We start from the raw sequence: 16,672 nt of genomic DNA, 5'->3' as shown, positions 1-16,672 counted from the left end.
AAATAAGTTCTTAGCAATGCATATTACTAATCAAAAATTAAGTTTTGATATATTTACGGTAGGAAATTTACAAAATGTCTTAATGGAACATGATATCTTTACTTATTATCCTAATGATTTTTGGCATAAAAGAAAAATCGATTATTTTGACCCAAACAATCTATTTTTGGTTATTGCTACAAATATACCTCAGCGACTTAAGACTGGTTTTGTGCTCCAGGGTCACATATTAGTTTCAAATATATCGTCATCTGAATCACAAATATTCCACCTTATGTTAAAGAAAATACATTCGGTATCGCCATATTTGCAGGCGTAAATTCTCTTACATGAATTATACTTTTAATTTTTATGGTGACATAATATTAGGTGACACTTTTTTAACATGGCACTAAAACGCTAATGACTAATACTGAAGAAAGAGAGAGAAAAGATTGTGAGAGTAAATAAAAAAAGACAGTCTAAACCCAAACCATGATTATGGTTTATTGGTCAAAATTTGACAAAAGAAAATATGACAAAAATATATTTTAAGACCGTGGTGTTATGATTTTGTTCTCCACTGCAGGAGACAGCTGGTGAGAAACACTAGCTGGACGTTCAAAGGGAAGCTGAGTGGGCAAAAAGATTGAAAATGTGTCTTATTAAAAGATATTCACGCTCCACCAAAATGCGGCAGCATTGTTCAGTTCTTGGGGAAGATCAGTATATATTCACAGAATAAGGACATTTATTTATAGACTAAATTAAGTCATTCATTTCAGAGCCCATTCAACATATTCACTAATTATTCAATCAATAAAGATTTTGAACACAAATGGCAGTTTGAAACATTTATGATCGTTTATGACTTTGGTGGAGGGTGAATAAGTCAAAACATTTCCAAAATCACTCAAAACAGTGAAGCAGCCGCCCAGTCCCTTTAACTGGAATGTGTTTGCTCAGAAACCGGTAACACAGATGAAGGATTTGGTTTTGTTTAGTCAGACCGCACATCGCCTCCAAGCATCATACATCAATAATCACAGATATACAGCAGGGTACAGAACTCGACTCGCCAGGTCTTTACGAACAAGCATTTTCTTCCAGTCCTTGATTTTTTTAATAAGATGAAATATTTCAAACTATAGGTTTATATATAAAACAGCACAAATTTCCACCCTCACTTCGTTGTCTATTAAATTTTTTCAATTGGACACTGTATTTGTCCTGATGTCCCTGAGGGATTGGTGCAAACTTTCTAGTGTCATTATTAAGAGATTATGGAAACATAAAAAATAAAATACTGTGGAAAATAGGATGATGATACAAGCTTACATTCCAGCAATAATCTTAAAAAACACATTCATATTAGTAGATGCTTTAGAATGATTTTAGTTTTGCAAAATGCTTAGCTTGTTTGTTCCACCGTTTACAATATATTTGTTATTTTAGTCCTTTTTATATCTATATATCAGAACAATAAATAAGACAAACATTTCTGATTGGTCCTTGAGGGAAAAACAAAAAAATATATATATATATATAGAAAGCTAACACCTTTTCTTGATGTTAAGTTTGTTTTCGGTCACTGAAATACCCTTTGGACTGCAAAAAGTGAGCCCTGAAGCCACATATACACAAACACACCTTCCCACGAGGTGCCTGGAGAGAATTAACACTAGAGATCTGTGAAAACATGAGAAAACTGAAGCGAAAGGGATGACAAGCCTTCACGTCATAGAGCACAGGAGTCAAAACCTTTAGCCCCTGCTTTAGCTTCATATGAACGTGATCCACACACACACACACACACACACACACACACACACACACACACACAGGAGTCGAGTGATTATTTACATCAGTAAGTGACAAGCCACACTGATTGAAAAACAAAAAGTGAAAACAATAGTGTGATGCATAGAATGACATGAAAAAGTTCAGTGATAATCGATTAGCCTTCATCCCAGAAACCATCTGTTTTGGAGCTCTTTTGAAGTGCAAGACACAGACTGTAGTCTCAGGTGGTGGTGTGTGTGCGCTTGGTTTTTAATCATCTACAAATGCCAAAAGGATGCTAGCATGGTCCCCTTTTGAAGGAGGAGAGATCCAGCGCCACAGGTTTCACTCCAGAGTTCAGGAAGAGATCAGACTGTTCCTCAAGCAGAAAGAGTCTCTGACTGATCTGTCTCACTGTCAGACTCTCTCAGAGCTGTGTGTACAGAGAGAGCGAGCGAGCGCTGTGGCTCAGGCTGCTGCTCCTGGCAGATGCTCACCGAGCACGCTCAGAACAGGGCTTTGGCTCCTTGGTTCTCAAACTCGGACCAGGCATCGCTCAGCTCCATGAAGATCATTTTAGCGTACTGCTCGTACGGCTGACCTGTAGCCTGGAAGACCAGAAAAACTGGTTATTACATCATAGTTCCATATTAGAATTCTTTAGCACTTAATTGATGTCAAAATTAAATCAGAAATGACTCTATTTATTTTCTTAATAATCAATATACTGTACATACATATGGATGAATCGTTATATTGATTTTTGGACTTTCATTAAAAATTTTTGTTACTTTTTTACAATACTGTAACTGTATTACTATCAATAAATATTTGTAATGTTTATTGATATTCTTTTAATTTTTATATTTTTTTTTTTATATATATATTAAAAAAATCCCCCCAAAATTCTCATGTTTGAAATGAAAATGAAACTAAATTATTTTAAAATAATAAACAAACAAACAAAAAAATACAAACATCAATAAATAAATAAAAACGTAAATAACCAAATACATAATAAACATAAACACCTAAACAAATAAATACATCCATACATACATACAATAAACTTTTTATTTTATTCTTTGATTAATATTGATATTTGTATTACTGGCAATAAACATATTATTTATTTTATAATATATATAAAAAGTAAACATTTTCTTGAATAAAACATCCCCCCAAATTATCAAGTCTGAAAGGAAAACAATAAATAATTTAAAAATAAACAACAAACATCAAATAATTAATAGAAACAAAAATGAACAATACATGATAACATAATAAAATAATATTATGTACAATACATAAACATAAATACACAAATAAATACATACACACAATAAACATTATTTAAACTGATTGGATTGTGTTAGACTGTGGTATTATTGATTACAATGATTTTCTCCAACTGCATAATTTTAAGTTGTCAACAGAAAAAAAAAAAATATTAGGGGCCCAGTTTTTACATCTTAAAGAAAAAATAAAATTCTTTCTTTTGAAAAATGTGCACTGACAAACTGTGTACAATAACACTTAAGGGTCAATAAAGAGTCAGTTTTCATGTTTACTTTAGAAAATATCCATTTACTGTTTCAAAAACGGTTTATACAAGTTGTAAATATGTGAATATAAATCTTTCAAACCTTGTCTGGGTGCACAACAAGCACAGCCTTCCTGTAGACCTTCTTCACCTGATCAGGTGTGACCAGATCTGCCATGTTGACGGGTCTCCAGCGGGTCTCTCCCTCCCACAGGACCGTGTGCAGCGTGGAGAGCAGCGCTCTGATGTTCCTCTCCTTCCCCTCGATCCAGTCTAAGATCTAGCACAGGAACCTTCATCATCATCCAGCCCAAAGCACATTTACATGCACTTGCATGTTCTTGAAAAAAAAAAACCTTTGCTAAACAGTCGTACCTGAAGTTTGAGAGGGTCCATGTCTTTAGACAGCTCCTGCTTCCTCATCTCAGCAATAGTTCTGGGCATCTTCTTGTCAGGTTTGGAGCCAAAACCCTGTGTTGATAACAGATCCTCAAAGTCGTCTTGTTTCACTTTGGGCTTTGGACCTAAAGGACACAAACAAACAATATAGCACAAATAAAAACAGACAGTAACAACCACAACACATTTATGACTGAAATGCATTAAAGGGATAGTTCACCTAAAAATGAAAATTCTGTCACCATTTACTCCCTCTTAAATTGTTCCAAACCTGTATGAGTTTCTTTTTTCTCTTAAACATAAAATACATTTTGCAGAATATTGTTAAAGTGCCCTTATTATGTATTTATGAAAAGGACCTTTCATGCAGTGTGTAAGTGAATGAAAACATCCTGCAAATTTTTAAATCGGAAAGAGCACCTTGTATAAAGTTATTGTCTCTCAAAAGAAAGAGTTGATTCTGAATCATTGAAACGAGTCGTTTTTAAAACGAATCCCAAGCCGTTTCATGTTGACCTCAACATGAAACATTAGCATATTCCCCGCCCACTTGTTGCACGCAGACCCGGAAAACTTGGTCTGAATGAAAATGCAAATTCATTCTTTGCCACTAGGTGCCACTTTTGGAGAAGTAAAAATAGCGGTTTTCCCGGTAACGGCTTTAAACAAAGCAGCTGCTTTATTAGGCAGTATTACAGGCATGATGAAATGAAAATGAGACCGATCGCTACAATCACCACAGATTAGCTTCACACAAAGGAGGGGTTTGGAAAAATTAATCGTTGAGCGAATCGTTTTGGAGTCGCTGTGCAAATAAGGTAGAAATAAATACATATTATATGACAATGAAAGTGTTTTTGACCATGCATGCATGTCAACCTGTTGTTGGGGACTCCCAAAACCAAAATATGAACCTTTCATAACCCATAATAGAGTCACTTTAACTAAACGGCTGACTGTAGCCATCGACTTTCATAGTATGGAAAAAATACTGTGAAAACTATGGCTACCATCAACTCTTTGGTTAACAACATTCTTCAGATGATCTGCTTTTGTGTTCAACAGAAGCTCATACAGGTTTGGAACAGCTTGATGGTTTTCTGAAAATATTATCCCTTTAATGAATGATAAATACACCAAACAGTCACCATGAGAGGCTGACTTAATCTTGATCAGAAATATACTATTTTAAAGCTTTAAAACTGACAATCAGAAATCTCAAAAACAATAACTACAAGCATGCAGTAACAAATTTCAGATCACATCTATATTTTATTTGCTTTTTAAAAGTCATCTTATTTTTTGGTCATTAAGTCATCAAAGCTCAGTAAACATTGCAGGTGGCATGATGGTCACAGACATGGAGATGTTTCAATATTTAACTGATTACTCAATAAAAACACCCTCACAGATCGTCTTTTCAAGTCATTTCAGGTTAGATTTTGATGTGACAAAGCCCTGATATCTAAGTGGATGAGTTGTTTACTTGCTTTTTAAGTAGCCACCCCATTAACACCATTATTTGCTCATTCAGATTCACGTGCTAGAAGACAAGAGGCGGGATTTCTGGGGTGAAAAGTGTGAAAGTTCAATCATAGCGCAATTCCTCCTTTCACATCATATGTTTTTTTTTGTTTTTGTTGCTACTTTACTGAAACAAATAGAAATATTTCCTTTTTTTTCATGCATATTCGTTCTGAAGCTGGTTAAAGCATACCAAAGCCTGGCCCACGGATCCCCCTCTCTTCTCGTCCACCGATCACACTGAAACTAGGGTTGTAGTTTGGTTTAGCCGGTTGGGAAGCAGGTCTGGAGGGCTGGGTTTGCGGTCTAGGCGCTGAGTTTAGAGGCATCCAGGGTTTGCTGGGGCCAGAGGAGGGCCGAGGAGCCTGCTGCCACTGCTGACCTGAGTTCTTAGGGATTCCTGCAGAGGGCGCCGTTTTAAAACCTGAGCCAGAGAAAGCAGCACTGGACGAACCTAAACACAAATCAGGGTTGGTTAGTTGCGTGATATGTGTGATATATGAGAAAGCAGTCCGGTAAAGAGTAAACAGTAAAACATACCAGGTAGTGTTGAGGCCACGTTGCCCAGGTCTGCGAAGGGGTCAAAGCTTTGAGATTTAGCCTTGGAGAAAGATGAGACTCCTGAGGCTGCACAAACACAAATCAATGTGTTAAAAAAAAAAAAATGTTTTAAATGTTTTAAATGCTTTATAGGCTTCTGCAACTGGTTTATGAGCACTCTAATGATTAAACAAAAATCTGATTTGCTAGTAAACTGAGGAAGTGTTTGATTGTATGACCAGAGTCGACATTAGCATTTTACAATTACATATTAATTGGTCTCATTAGGTAACAACATTTCTTAACAAGAACTTACAATAAACAAAAGCATCTTTTAATCTTAGCCTCAATCTCAACATTTACTAATACATTTCAAAGTTAATGTTAATGCACTATGAACCAGGGTTAGTACAGTTAACTAGATCTAAAACAATTTTTTTATTTTTTTTTAACTTTAAATGAAGTAATATAAAAAAAAAAATATTCAGCTAGTTGCCGAGGCAACATTTCCCATTTTATCTTATGTACTAAAATAGCTAAAATTAAAAATTAAATAAAAATGAAGGAAAACTATATACACATAAAACAGAAAAAAATGTAAAAACAACCAATTAAAAATATTTATAGTAACTATAACAGTATCTCAATGATGCATAAATAAAAGCTGTGAACAAACATGGACATTTAATAAATTACTGGTAATAAACTAGAAATTAAGGTAGCACTTTTTTTGTCCTTGTTACACGTTGCAGGTACTTCTTATAGTTATAATAGTAAATTATGCTATATAATAGTAAATAGCAATTAATTGCTTGTAAATTTTAAATAATGAGTTACAAGCAAATAACTTGGGATGCACAATATTAGTTTTCTGCCAATATGATAAACTTATTTTGCAGATGCCGATACTGCTATATTTCCTTTTGTTTCAAAACAACACCAAGACTCCTTTGTGCAGAGATTGTAAACAATTTATTTTTTACTAAAACTATAATAAAGTTATTTTTATAATGAGAGTACATTGAAAGCTTTAAAAATATATATATATAAAAACGAAAACAATAAGTATTACTCCATTATAAATTCTACATTTACATTGTATCAAGGAAACCTTCAAATAAAGTGCAACCAAAATATATAGCTCCATATATATATATATATATATATAGCTCTTAGTTAATCCATTAACTAATGATAACAAATTAGACCTCATTATAAAGTATTACCAATTTAACCAAGTGACTGTTTTGACCGATTTAAGGTGTGGTTATCTGAATGACAGATTGATTACCACTCATAGTGGGTTTGCTGGCAGCAGTGGTCATATTAATAGTCGTGCTGGTTCCTCCTGTGGTCCAGTTTTCCCAGCCACCAAACAGATCAGGCTGACTCGCTGACGATGTCATCTTAGGAGTCTCGCTTGCTAACTTATCTGACAAAACATTTCAAACACATATTTCAGAGCTAAACTAATGTTTCTTTATATTTAAAATAATAATAAATAATTAAATTGACAAAAAATTAACTTGGACTAACTGAAAAAAAAAAATTCCTCTAATAAGCCACAATTTGTGTGTCCTTTGAAATACTAAGACAATAATAAATTATATGGAATAACAAGTTAATAGTATGCCAATGTTTTGATTTAGAAGTATATCAGAGCAGAACTCACTGAGGTTGAAGAGGCTGGAGTTGGATGCAGGAGCTGGAGCTTTGAAGCCGCTACTCGCACTGTCTGACCCCAGGAGGTCTACAAACAGATCGGAGCCTGAAGACGCTGACCCCACACCGAAGGGGTCAAAGAAGTCTACAGAAAGAAAAATCAGTGTAATTTAGACTGACTGAAACACATTCATAAAATGTTAAATAAATTAACTAATTATTAAGAACACTGGGGAAACGTCAAAGAACATGTCCAGGTGATATTTTACCCTAAAATCAAAAGAAAAAAAAATACAAAATGATATTTGCATAAAGACAACTGAACTAATTTTGCTGAAATTATTTTAATTACTGTATTTCGTCTGTCCTTATTACTGTGATGCATCTTGGTGCATCTGCATTTTCATTATTCTTCTTGCTGGTGACTAATTTCTTTAATAAAATAATTAACATAATCCTTTAGCAGTATTTTCTATTTTTATCATAACCTCCTTTTTGCTTGAATTATTTAATGTTAGTTTATTTTTGATGTATTTGCTTTTTTGCCTTCCTGTATGTATCATAAATATACATTTCTTTATTTATATTTTAATATTTATTTAATATTAATAGATCATAAAAATAAATCAGAATAATAAAAAGATTATGCATAAATAATGTCACAATATAATATATAATGTCACAATATATATAAAATTTGAGAGGAAAATTAATTAATGCATATTCGGATAATGCAAATTGTTTCTAAAACAGACCTTCTTTAACCAAAATAATAATGTCTTTAGATTTTTTACTTTATATATATATATATTTATTAATGTATTTAATTTGTTGTAATTTTATTTAAAGCAAGCTGCAGTACATTTTTAATACAACATTGGGTCAAATGCATTACTTCAAGGTAATTACTTTAAGGTAAATAATGCCTTCCAGGTGTCAAACCTGCAACCATTTCATTACCAGTTTACTGGTGCTAAACAATACATTTAAACATTCACATACACAATCTCTCTTACCTTTATTAGCGGTTGATGCCGGTTGGCTGGATGTGTTGGAGAAGAAGAGATCTTCTCCTGTACTTTCTCCCATGAGGTCCTCTGCATTAGCTGAAGGCACAGCATCGGGTGGAGGGGCGAACAGGTCGTTCAGTAAATCGCTGTTACTGGCAGCACTTTTTAAACCTGTCTCATTAGCAACGCCCGGCTGAGTGTTGGAGGCTGGAGGACCGGGGTCAGAGTTTAGGCCGAGCAGGTCCTCTGTGTCGGGCTGAGGGTCAGGTGGTGTGGTTGTGAAGTCTGCCTCAAAGAGTGGTTCACTAGTGTCACGTGACAGAGTCCCGTCAATGGGGGCGGAGTAAGACACTGATTCCTCCTCTGAGCCGCCACTCAAATCATCCTGGTCCTCCAATTGGCTGTCAGAACAATCGAACTGCCGACCGCCATCTGTAAATACACAATTTAAGTGCATGAAATATAACATGGACCTACTTTTATATTTGCACACATGCTCTTAAATACATTTTACAGTTCACACATATCGTTAATGTGAGTGAAATGCTTGCACTGTTGAGCCCTGTAAAATGACTCATTTTAACATTACGGAAAGTTAAACACTTCATCTTTAATGTGCAGAGACAACTAATGGTAACACTTTTTTACAATAAGGTTGTTAAAGGCATCAAAAACGCATCGATTCGCTACAGGAGGCCTTTATTCACTCCCTGGAGCCATGTAAGGCATGTTTTATTATGGATCCGCGCGCTTTATTTGACTACTTTTGGACTGTTGAACAAAAACACCTAAGTACTTCCATTCTAAAGCTTGGAAGAGCAAGGATAATTTTTAATATAACTCCGATTGAATTCGTCTGAGAGAAGAAAGTCATATACACCCATGAATGCTTTGAGGGTGAGTAAAACATGGACTAATTTTCATTTTTGGGCGAACTAACCCTTCAATATTAATTAACTACTTGTTAGCATGAAAAAACAATGAGATGTGCTTCTAAAGCATTTCTTTTAATGTTAATTTCAATATTTACTAACACATTTTTAAAATAAAAAGTTGTATATTTATAATATTCAATGGTTTTTTGAACTAATAATTGACAGTACTTTCAATAACTGATGTTAACACAGATTAATGAATACTGTTTTTGTGTATGTATTTCTCAATGTTAAGTATTGTTAATGTGTTACCCAACTAACACTTGAAAAGTGTATGAATTTTGTGCTCTCATTCATATTAAAAAAAAGTATTAAATGTGCTGTATACCTTCCCAGTCAAGCGTCTGGAAGAAGTTGTTGGCGTTGGTGTCAATGCTTTGAGGAGAAGGGGAATCCGGGTCGGTCTGTGGCTCTTCAGGTGAACGCTCTGGCTGGGCCGGTTCAGAGCTGTAACAGGCCGTGGAACCAGGCTGACGTGGAAGCTCTGGTTTACCTGATCAACCAGAAAGATTAAGAACAAAACAGCTGAAACTCATAGTAAATGTGTAGTATCATAACGAAGATGAGAAACAAGGACAGGGTAGTTTTTAAAACTTGTACAGTTAAAAGTGATACTATATTTCCATGCAGAACAAACCTAGGCAATCTCAAAATAATGTATGGCTTATTCTTTTAATTAATTAAACATTCAAAAAGTTATTCGATATATATACATATGAACTGAAATTCATATATGTACTAATATATCATTGCATACAAATAAAACTTGATTTATATTGGATTTTGCAGATATAATAATAATAAATAATATATTTAAAGAAAGGCACTATACACAGAGATGCAAACACTTAAGGGGAAAAAAGGTGAGAACATTGCACGGATCGGGGGCATGCTCCACACAGAATTTCTTTTAAATATATTTGCTTTACATGCTCATTTGTTATTACGTTAATGTATTTTGAAAAATATTTTTTATTACCTTATAGGTCCAAAACTGTATTTTTTATTACCTTATATGTCCAAAACTGTAACTTTTCACAAACAAAAATAAAAATAAAAAATTAACATCTTGCAAAATTTTACAAAAATTAAGACTGAATATATTTCGTCAAAATCCCATGTTATAAAAGATAAAACTAGCCGCTGCCAAGAGGGTAATCAGTCTTACTTTTCCAATCCAAATAAGACCAATCTAACTTTTTATATTAAAATTGTATGACCAGTCTTGAAGAAAAAAAAATATACAACTAACTTTAAAGAATAGTCTAAACAGTTTATGTAACCAGCCCCAGTTCTTTATTTACCCTCGTAAGATCACAAGCACCTTTGCAAGACCCCCCCCCCCCCCCCCATAAAACACTTTCTCACTGGATCAAAGCAAATCTCTTAGGTGACCTACTTTGATCTCAAAAGAGTGAGTTGTCACTGAAAGGTGTGGAGTTTGCATCTATGTATACAGATTATTGTGCCAAAACTAGTAAAATCTATATCCTGAATGTGTTCTAATAATGTTCTTAGTCTTTACTTCCTTTGATAGGGAAGAATTAAATGCTAGATAGAGTTTACTGTGTAACCAGATACCAATAATATACAGAATAAAAACAAGAATGTGTTACTTTTAATTAGACACAAACCTAAAATGGACAGGGACTCTTATTTTGAAATGTATATGCTTTACTACTTCCAGCTGCTCATTCAAAAAAATTTGATAAAATATGCACTCTTACAACCATCCACAAAATATTACAATATAAACACCATTAAGTAAATACTGTCATAATTCCCCATCAGTGGATCACAAGCAATCGCTTGCCATAAATGCCCAGTGATCATTACAAGTTTGATAATCACATTACTCACAAAACTCACCAAATTTTGTCAGAATCTCTTGCTGTTCATCTCGGCTGGAGAAAAGGATCTTGGGATTGAGTCCTTTAGTGGCAAAGTTTTCCCAAGGCGGAGTCTTGTTGCTAGGGCGATCCTGAGGCTCCACCTCCACATTTACATGCACCTGGAAGAGGTCGGGGTATTTCTCCTGGATGTCGCAAGCATCGAGATCATACCTGCAAATACATTTTAGAACCATAAGAACCAAGATTTAAAAAAGATGTCATATTTTGACATACAACAGAAACAGATATGAGATCATTCGAAAAGTAATGCGAAACTTACTTGGCAAATTTGACGGTGGAGGCATTTCTGGGCACAAACCCAGTATGGAACTGAATCTGAAACATCTTCATGGAAGCCATCTACAAAAACCACAACACAACATGTCGGCAATGACTGAGAAGCGCTAACAAGCTATGAACAATGAGTGGAAATGGTCAAGTTTCGAAAGCTTCTAGTGTGAAGTAGGATTGGGTGATGTCTACCAAATTGGTCTACAGTGAAACACTGTAACAATGAAACACTGAAACACTGACTGACGATGACACTGGGTGGGGGTGTCATAATAACCCATTATAACCTGTGATGCTGTCTACACTGGATGCGGCACAACAAGTCCACGACAGGAAACTGTTGCCTCGTTCTATTTATGACGTACTGACACAAAGTTAAAAGCCGTTTAACAGAGGATTAAAACATTAAATGCATTAAAAATAGGCATATTTGGTGTAGCCTATTTAATACAATTTAATTTAAATAATTAGAATTTTGTTGCTATTTTTTATTCTTCGTTTAGTTTGTGTAAAACATCTAGTAGCCTATAATTCTTTTGGCATTTTTTGCACATTAAAATCTTTACTGTTTAAAATGTGTTCATTTAACTGTTTTGAATGTAATGTGTGTTGTGATCGGGAACCATATTACATTATTATGACCTAATCAGAAAAATAATATTAATTATATTAAATATTAAATATTTAAAAAAGTAAAAATAATAAAAAAAATATTATTCTTCAAATTATTTATAATTAATTATAAAAAAAATATTATTTAAAAGAAATCATGCAATATACAATTAAACTTAACATACATTACAACATACCAACTGTGCTATATAAAACATATTACTGCCATTTATATCATAATAACGCCATTCCTAATAAATTTACCAGCCGACTGGTCAGTAACATTTAATTTTCATTTGTTAATTTCCGCTTATAAACATGTACTGGGACAGAATGCATAAATATCAGTCACTGTGGGCCTTACTTTGGCCTGCAGACGTCCGCCCAGCGTAGAGCGTGCGTGATAAATCACTATCAGCACGTCTCCCTGCACAGTTATATTCAGTGGAATCTCCGCTCGCCCGTCCTCCATCTTAAAATCCCTGCAGAAACGCCAAAGGTAGTTAAGAGATACATTCTTTTTTCAATAATATCCATTAGCAAAGGTGACTTACTTCATTCTGTCATATTCCTGTGAAGTGGTTGCGATGCGCTCGTCACCAACGTAAACCTCACAGAACGGCCGACAGCCATTTCTCTGCTTATTAAAGAGTGGTACGGGAGTCATGGTGACAGAGCGGATGGTTATAGGCTTGCTGTGGGGAATTATGGGCTCTTCTGCCATCATATCACACATGTACTCAATATACCTACAAACAACAACAGTCATCACTTAATGCAATTCATCAACATACACCTACAGCTAAACTACATATTCTGACCTTGAGCGGAACCCAAATTTACAAGGCTATACCCACGACTTCTCACATGGCAAAATTAACAAAACTGTTGGACATATGTAGCTCAGGAACAGAATGTGTAGTTGCTTTGTCTAAGATATTAGTCAAGGCTTTTTACAAAAAATTATTTATTTTTACATGCCTATTTTCACCCTCCTCTCTGACAACAGTGAAGTTTTACACCATGGTAATGTTGATTGCTAAGAAAGCACCATTAGCAACCTGCAAAATCATGGTCCATCTAACATCAGAAACTCCTAGTTTCACAATCAAATGCAAATTTTCACAAAAAAATGCAGAGAACCATCTTAATTTTACTAATTTTTTTATTATGGTGGCTTAAAATTGCTGGACAAATGAGGTACAATTTGTTAAAGATGCGCAAATGGTGATTATTTTTTTTGTTCGTTTAGTTTTTAAATTATTTACGCATTTAATTGTAATTATTTATTAATGATTATGATTATTTAAATGTATTTCTCCTGAGTTAGTTGGTCTGGTTTAGTTGGGGAGAGATTGAAAGTATGTAACAAGTGTCAAATACATTCATTCTTGAAATTCAAAATAATTTACAAAAAGATACAGAACTGTGGGTTTGTCATTAATTTGCTCAAATCACAAGTGAGGGTCAAACTACTGTTCTTATGTCGTTGTTAAAAAGCTTTTAAACTGTAACAGGGATGACTGCTTAGCAAGCACCACTAACATTCAGCACAATCATCATGGTTCATCATCTAACATCTATGCTCTGGAATGAGACATTTGACCTCATTCTCACGAACGGTGAAAACTGAGATCATTACGATCTTTGCCATGAACCCCACATCCTCACAAGCAGATTTCACACATCAGGAAATATCATGCGTCAGATATTTGCACAGATGTGTGCTCTCTGTTTTGCAAAGTTGCCTAAAAGCACCCTTTAACATTTTAGTCCTTTTATGTATCACTGAGGTGACTGTTTGGACTTTCATGAAACCGCTATAAAGACTTTTTTCTATAAAGTATATTTTTGCATGCATTGTTTAAGTCACAAGGTTTACCGACTTTGAATGGTATAAGTTAACATATAAGAAATTATTACTGAGGCAATCCTTTGTATTTTAACATTTATCTTCTATTTAAGTGAAAGTAAGTGACGTGACATACAGCCAAGTATGGTGACCCATACTCAGAATTCGTGCTCTGCTTTTAACTCATCCAAAGTGCACACACACAGCAGTGAACACACACACACCATGAACACACACCCGGAGCAATGGGCAGCCATTTATCCTGCGGCGCCCGGGGAGCAGTCGTGGTATTGCCGGCCCGAGACTCGAACCCCCAATCTTAGGGTTAGGAGTCAAACTCTCTAACCATTAGGCCACGACCCCCCCCCTCTTTTTTTTTTTTATATTTGAATTTTAGTTAAAAGTTTTAGTCATTTTTTTCATATTTGTCTTTTTTATTTTATCTTTTGTTAAATATGTCTATATAGTTTTAGTTTTTAGTTCTTTTAGCACTTCAACTTATTCTAAACAAAAATGAGAAATAGCTTGGCAACTAGCTGAAATAAAATAACAGTTAATGAAATGAAATAAAAGTTTTCAGGTCATATTTTATATCAAGAAATAAAAATATTTTTGTGGTTTCAGTTATAGTTAACAATAATAACCCTGGTTATGGTTAACTAATACTATAACAAATATTTTTGTTAATTGAAATAAAGCTGATCTAAAACAAAATTATATGGGCAAATATATATTATATTAGTATATTAGATGAAATAGCAACTAACTGATTTAAATAAGCTGAAATTATGGTACTAAAACATAAAAAGAAAAAAGAAATCCAAATTGTAATGAATTCTTTGATAGTATATAAAAATGATAAAGTAACACTGCCTAGGTTCTGGTGAGCAGCAGAATTGAATGTTCTGTTCGAGGTTATGTCACTTCCTTTACTTTTAGCTGACAAAGTCAGCTCCAGCCACCGCACACATTCACACTTGGTTAGAATCAAAAGAGTCCCATGAGCTTGCGAAGTTCGGCAGAAGCTCTTGGCAAGCCGAAGAACAGCTGTGGCAGGAAGTGACCTCAACACTAAAGAACCGTCACACCTGCGGCTCACTGCTCATGTTCATGCACCTGAGCTACTGAATTAATCCTCTGAGCGTCTATTTCTGTTCTAGAACAACCTGCCCTGACACTGTGGTGTGTGGTACGTCTTAATTCAAAGGAACAGAGTAAGAAAATGACAGGAAGTTGTTACCGTTTGTGAGAGGGCGAGATCCCCGGTGGGCATCGCTTCATACTGAACATGTAAACTGCAGCCTCAGCTGTAGAGAACAGACGACAGAAACAGAGAAACGCACAAACCACCACAGCCGACGCTGCCCGTCCATCCTACAAAAACATGAAGATGACAGGACACTCAAGACAAATGTTTCTTTAGAATATGCTGAATTAAATTAATTAATGTTATTAAAACTAAGATTATGACTTGTTAACAAAGACCACAGTGTACTAGTTTGTTTGTGGGCAGTTTATATAGTAACATTGTTGGAAAAGGGCTGTGTGTGTGTGTTTACTCACTAGACAATGTATGATGCAGATGTTCCTCTGGTCCTGTTTGAGCCACTGGTGCATGTTTTTACAAATACTGTACAAGTTCTTCAGTGTAGGAGCTCGTCGAGGTTGCCAACCGCACTCTGATACCTGCACACACGACACAATTATGAGTTTTATCAAGTAAAGCATGTAGAGACTTATGAAATGTTTTATTTTTTTCATTTTAATGGTTGAATTTTTTTTTCCATTATAATGGTTACAATAAATGTAAATGTCAAATTAAAAAGCATGTCTAATCAATGGAATTTATAAAACTTCATAATGTAATAATTTATTACTTTTTCTTTTTTTTGACAATACTAGGGCCCAATTAAATTATTTTTCAGAAATTCTGTGTATAATTTTTCTGGATTAATAATTTAATATAAATTAATTGTCAAGAGGTAATCAAATAAAGACATAAAGTAGCAAAAAATGAATGAATCTTTTTAAATGTAATCAACGGAAACAATTTCTGTTATTTTTTGCCTTTAAGTGCTATACAACAAAATTTTACCAAATCACAATTTGATTAAGTGTCAAACCCCACTTTTGATTTATTAATCCAGATTCCATGACATTCTATGTTATACTGTAAATTACAATTTAATGACTGGATTTAATTTTGTACATGTTTTCTGCATCACAGAAATCTTAGGGCCCTAAGTATGGGACAGAAAAACAATTATAACATGTGTTGCCTATAAACCTTAGAGTAGATGCCATATTTAAAGATGAGGTTGAAAAAAAATACAGCTCTGGCCCAAATTCATGCCATTGGTTGAATTGATGCTCAGCCTGGTTTTAACTCACATCAAATTAACTATTTTTTTTTTTTATTTATAAATTAATATCTTAACCTAAAACTAGTTTCTATTTTTCTATTTTCATATTTTATGCATATATATACAGTTTTCATTTTACTTTAAGTTCTAATAATTTTGTAATACGCTTTTATGACTTTAATTCGTTTTTTATATTTCTACTGAACGTTAGGATATTTTTATTTCAATTTTAATTTTTGTGCCTCAAATTAACTGTGTTTTTTTTTTTTAGTTTTTGTTAACAATAAC

The 16,672-nt window shown here is 34.1% G+C and overlaps 1 protein-coding gene across 2 annotated transcripts in view; it reads right to left on the bottom strand.

Moving 5' to 3' along the window:
- Positions 1-462: 462 nt before the first annotated feature.
- The window catches only part of gak (cyclin G associated kinase), a 34,880-nt gene continuing 18,670 nt past the window's right edge, over positions 463-16,672 (bottom strand). For both annotated transcript variants that reach the window (XM_042723130.1, XM_042723131.1), the window contains 15 exons: positions 15,585-15,707; positions 15,262-15,395; positions 12,724-12,918; positions 12,534-12,651; positions 11,547-11,626; positions 11,244-11,437; positions 9,703-9,867; positions 8,446-8,871; positions 7,440-7,574; positions 7,059-7,199; positions 5,768-5,854; positions 5,421-5,681; positions 3,680-3,828; positions 3,408-3,584; positions 463-2,369 (listed from right to left, as the gene is read on the bottom strand). In XM_042723130.1, coding sequence (XP_042579064.1) covers positions 2,268-2,369; positions 3,408-3,584; positions 3,680-3,828; positions 5,421-5,681; positions 5,768-5,854; positions 7,059-7,199; positions 7,440-7,574; positions 8,446-8,871; positions 9,703-9,867; positions 11,244-11,437; positions 11,547-11,626; positions 12,534-12,651; positions 12,724-12,918; positions 15,262-15,395; positions 15,585-15,707 — 2,487 coding nt within the window. In that variant the 3' untranslated portion in view covers positions 463-2,267. The remainder of the gene's footprint in view (positions 2,370-3,407; positions 3,585-3,679; positions 3,829-5,420; positions 5,682-5,767; positions 5,855-7,058; positions 7,200-7,439; positions 7,575-8,445; positions 8,872-9,702; positions 9,868-11,243; positions 11,438-11,546; positions 11,627-12,533; positions 12,652-12,723; positions 12,919-15,261; positions 15,396-15,584; positions 15,708-16,672) is intronic.

The sequence above is a fragment of the Cyprinus carpio genome, chromosome B5 (genome assembly GCF_018340385.1).
Source record: "Cyprinus carpio isolate SPL01 chromosome B5, ASM1834038v1, whole genome shotgun sequence".
Lineage (NCBI taxonomy): Eukaryota > Metazoa > Chordata > Actinopteri > Cypriniformes > Cyprinidae > Cyprinus > Cyprinus carpio.
The sequence above is the reverse complement of the archived record's forward strand: the minus strand, read 5'-3'. Positions and strand labels throughout refer to the sequence as shown.